The sequence below is a fragment of the Miscanthus floridulus genome, chromosome 17 (assembly GCF_019320115.1).
Source record: "Miscanthus floridulus cultivar M001 chromosome 17, ASM1932011v1, whole genome shotgun sequence".
Classification (NCBI taxonomy): Eukaryota; Viridiplantae; Streptophyta; class Magnoliopsida; order Poales; family Poaceae; genus Miscanthus; species Miscanthus floridulus.
This window is the reverse complement of record NC_089596.1, coordinates 16,558,315-16,561,986: the sequence shown is the minus strand read 5'-3', so window position 1 is coordinate 16,561,986 and position 3,672 is coordinate 16,558,315. Positions and strand designations below refer to the sequence as shown.

At 49.0% G+C, this 3,672-nt stretch overlaps 1 protein-coding gene across 1 annotated transcript; it reads right to left on the bottom strand.

Moving 5' to 3' along the window:
- Window positions 1-2,662: 2,662 nt before the first annotated feature.
- On the bottom strand, window positions 2,663-3,208 carry LOC136515301 (uncharacterized). Its single transcript, XM_066508937.1, has one exon. It carries the CDS (start codon window positions 3,206-3,208, stop codon window positions 2,663-2,665), a length of 546 nt encoding a protein of 181 aa, XP_066365034.1.
- Window positions 3,209-3,672: the final 464 nt, after the last annotated feature.

Below are 3,672 nucleotides of genomic sequence, written 5' to 3'. Positions count from 1 at the left end.
CGTTCTAAGGTACCCGACAGCGCAGATCATGGTACATCTTGTTGCTACCAGGATGGATAGATAGCTTGGAATGATGGGCTTCTTGCAAAATCTTTCTTCTCAACTCCTCATTAGACGGAACCACCAGTCTATTCTTGTATCTCATGACCCCCTGCTCATCAATGCTAAAATGAGGGCCACGCCCTTCAGCCATCAACTTCCTGATGTGAGGAATCTCTTCGGAGTCTTCCTTCTGCTCCCGAATAATTTGCTCTAGCAATTTCGAGGTCAATGCAATCTGAGCTAGCACCTCTGTGTGGTGGAGTGACAAGGGTATCTCCTCAACCTAATGTGACTTATGACTCAAAGCATCAGCTACCACATTGGCTTTTCCTAGATGATAATGGACTTCCAAATTATAATCCTTTATCAACTCTAACCATCTCCTTTGCCTCATGTTCAACTCAGACTGAGTGAAAATATACTTAAGGCTCTTGTGGTCAGTAAAGATATGCACTTTGTTGCCCAACAGATAATGCCTCCAAATCTTCAGAGAGTGGACTACAGCAGCTAGCTCTAAATCATGGGCGGGGTAGTTCACCTCGTGCTTCTTCAGTTGGCGCGAAGCATAAGCTATCACACACCCATCTTGCATAAGCACACATCCCAATCCCGTCTTCGAGGCATCACAGTAAACATCAAAGGGCCTCTCAATATCTGGTTGGGCCAACATAGGAGCAGTGGTCAGAAAAGTCTTCAGGGACTGAAAAGCTTCTTCACAAGCTGGACTCCAATCAAACTTAGCTTCTTTCTAGAGCAGCTTGGTCATGGGCTAGGCTATCTTGGAGAAATCAGGGATGAAACGCCAATAGTACCCAGCTAGCCCAAGGAACTGACGGATCTGATGCACAGACCTAGGAGACTTCCAATCTAATACATCTTGCACCTTGCTGGGATCTACAGAAACGCCCTCAGGTGTCAACACATGCCCCAAAAACTGCACTCAATCTAACCAAAACTCGCACTTGCTGAATTTAGCATACAGCTGGTATTCTCTTAGTTGAGTCAGTACTATCCGGAGGTGACGGGCATGCTCTTCATCATTCTTGGAATAGATCAAGATGTCATCAATGAAAACCACCACAAACTTATCCAACTCCGGCATGAAAACTGAATTCATCAGGTACATGAAGAAGGCAGGAGCGTTGGTGAGATCGAAAGACATCACTAGGTACTCATACAACCCATACCTAGTAGAGAAAGCTGTCTTTGGTATATCCTGTGGCCTGGTCTTGATCTGATGGTAGCCCGATCGGAGATCTATCTTCGAGAACACCATGGCACCAGCTAACTGATCAAACTAAGTATCTATGTGGGGCAAAGGATACTTGTTCTTAACTGTTACCGCATTGAGGGGGTGGTAATCCACACACATCCGCAGAGTACCATCCTTCTTCTTCACAAAAATAGCTGGGCAACCCCATGGTGAAGAACTTGGGCGGATGAAACCTTTGTCCATCAACTCTTCCAGTTGCTTCTTCATTTCTGCTAGTTCCCTCGGAGCCATGCGGTACGGACGTCTGGAGATAGGAGCAGTACCAGGCTCAAGCTCAATGAAGAATTCTACCTCACGGTCCGGTGGCAATCTAGGAAGATCTTTAGGGAAAACATCCAGGAACTCACATACTACCGGAATGGAGGTAAGATCAGGAACGGCCTCAGCATGGGCAGCAACAGGTAAGACTGGTTCTGAGTTTATGATGAGAGACATCCTATCCTCAGAAGAAGGAAGCCATAACTCCACACTTCTTCTCTTCATATCCAATACTACCCCATACACCCGCAACCACTTCATTCCAAGAATAGCATCAATGCCTTGCCCAGGCATTATCATGAACTGTAGACGGTAAGTGTGGGTGGCTAATACCAAACTTACTGTATCCGTGCGGGTATTGATGAACATCTGTGAACCCGCAGTACGGATCTTATAGGCATACGGTATAGCCAATAGTGATAAGTTATGCCGCTCTACAAACCCCATGCTCATAAAGGAATACGATGCACCAGAATCAAACAACACCAAAGCTAGATGGGATTCGATGGTAAACATACCAGCCATAATTGTCTCCTGCTGCACAACCTGTTGAGCATCCATGAAGTGCACCTGACCAAATCTGCTGGGCACCTTCCTCTTGATGATAGTCCTCTTAATAAGCCTAGAATTTGCAGACGGCTGAGACGACTGAGTTGCCTGCTGCTGAGGACACTCCCGGGCATAGTGGCCATCCTTGACACACTTGAAACAAGCACCAGGCTTGTTCCCAAATCCCAGACGAGGTGGGACCTACTGTCCTTGAGTGTGCTGGGGCTGCACCTACTATGGAGGTGCCTTGTACTGAGTAGCGAAAGTCTGTGACGTCTGCTGGGGTGACCGGAACGGAGGCCCGCTGGATGGTTGATAGGGCCCCCGCCTAACAACTTGTACCTTCTGTGTATGAGGGTGGCTGGAGGATCCAGCTGCCACCCGCTTCTGCTTCCAATCCACCTGAGATGCCCGCTGAAAACCCTCAAGAGCAATGGCGGCGTTCATTAGAGCCCCAAAAGTCCCCAGGTACAGTTTCTCCTAAAGGGCGGGAGTGAGACCACGAAAGAAGCGGTCCCTCTTCTTGTCATCCATATCCACCTAACTACCAGCATACTGAGCCAAGTGGTTAAACTGGGTCACATACTCCATTACCGTCCTGCTCCCCTGGTGCTGCTCCATGAACTCGGTCACCTTCTGGTTGATAACACCAGCAGGTATGAAGAACTCACGGAAGGCGGTGGATAACTCATGCCACGTTGCCGGATGATCCGGCAGCTCTGTGGCCTGGAAAGTTTCCCACCAGGCACCTGCCGACCCCAAAAGCTGCTGGGACGCAAAGTGCACCTTCTGCTCGTTGGCCACTCTGAGCAGCCAAAACTTATGCTCCAATGTGCGAAGCCAGTGCTTCGCCTCCAAAGGCTTGTCCGACGGTGTGAATGTGGGCGGGTGGGTCTTGAGGAAGTCCTGGTAAGAGGACTGTCCCTCAGGACGGCAAGCACCACCCCCGTTGCCCTCGGGGCCTCCATGGGCAAGGCCCGTGACGGCCTGTGCCATAATCTCCATGGCACGAGCTGTCTCCTGACGAGCAGCGGCTGACTCCCAATGAGCAGCCAACAACTCCACCATGATCTCCGTGGGGGACATCGGCGGAGGCGGTGGCGGCGGCGGGAAAGGATGAGGAACCAAAGGTGGAACCTCCCGAGCACTATCACCTTGGCCCTCGTTGGCCGCTCCCAAACTGGTGCTCCCGCGTCTGGACCTCAAATTCATCTATAAGAGAGACGAACCATCCATTAGGACACCTTCCCGATTAGAATCTAGGGATTAAAGAGATGACAGCACATTTATTAAAGCATTCATTTAGTTAGTCCTACCAATTTACTACTCACTTATACGTGAAGGGGATTTATAGTTCAAGTAAGATGCTATAATATGATGCATGCTTCGACCTATACGTTCACACAAGCCGGAATATAGCGGCATTCGCAAAATTTTTGGCACACCATACGCTCACTTTCCGTGTTCTAAACGATTTCTTACGCAACGTAAGTCAGTGTACCTATAGAAAACTGATTAGATAAAACCAGTGCCGCTATCCTAGATAGACC

Excerpts from the sequence above, each read along its gene's own strand:
- LOC136515301 (XM_066508937.1), bottom strand. The coding sequence starts at position 3,208 with ATGTCCCCCACGGAGATCATGGTGGAGTTGTTGGCTGCTCATTGGGAG.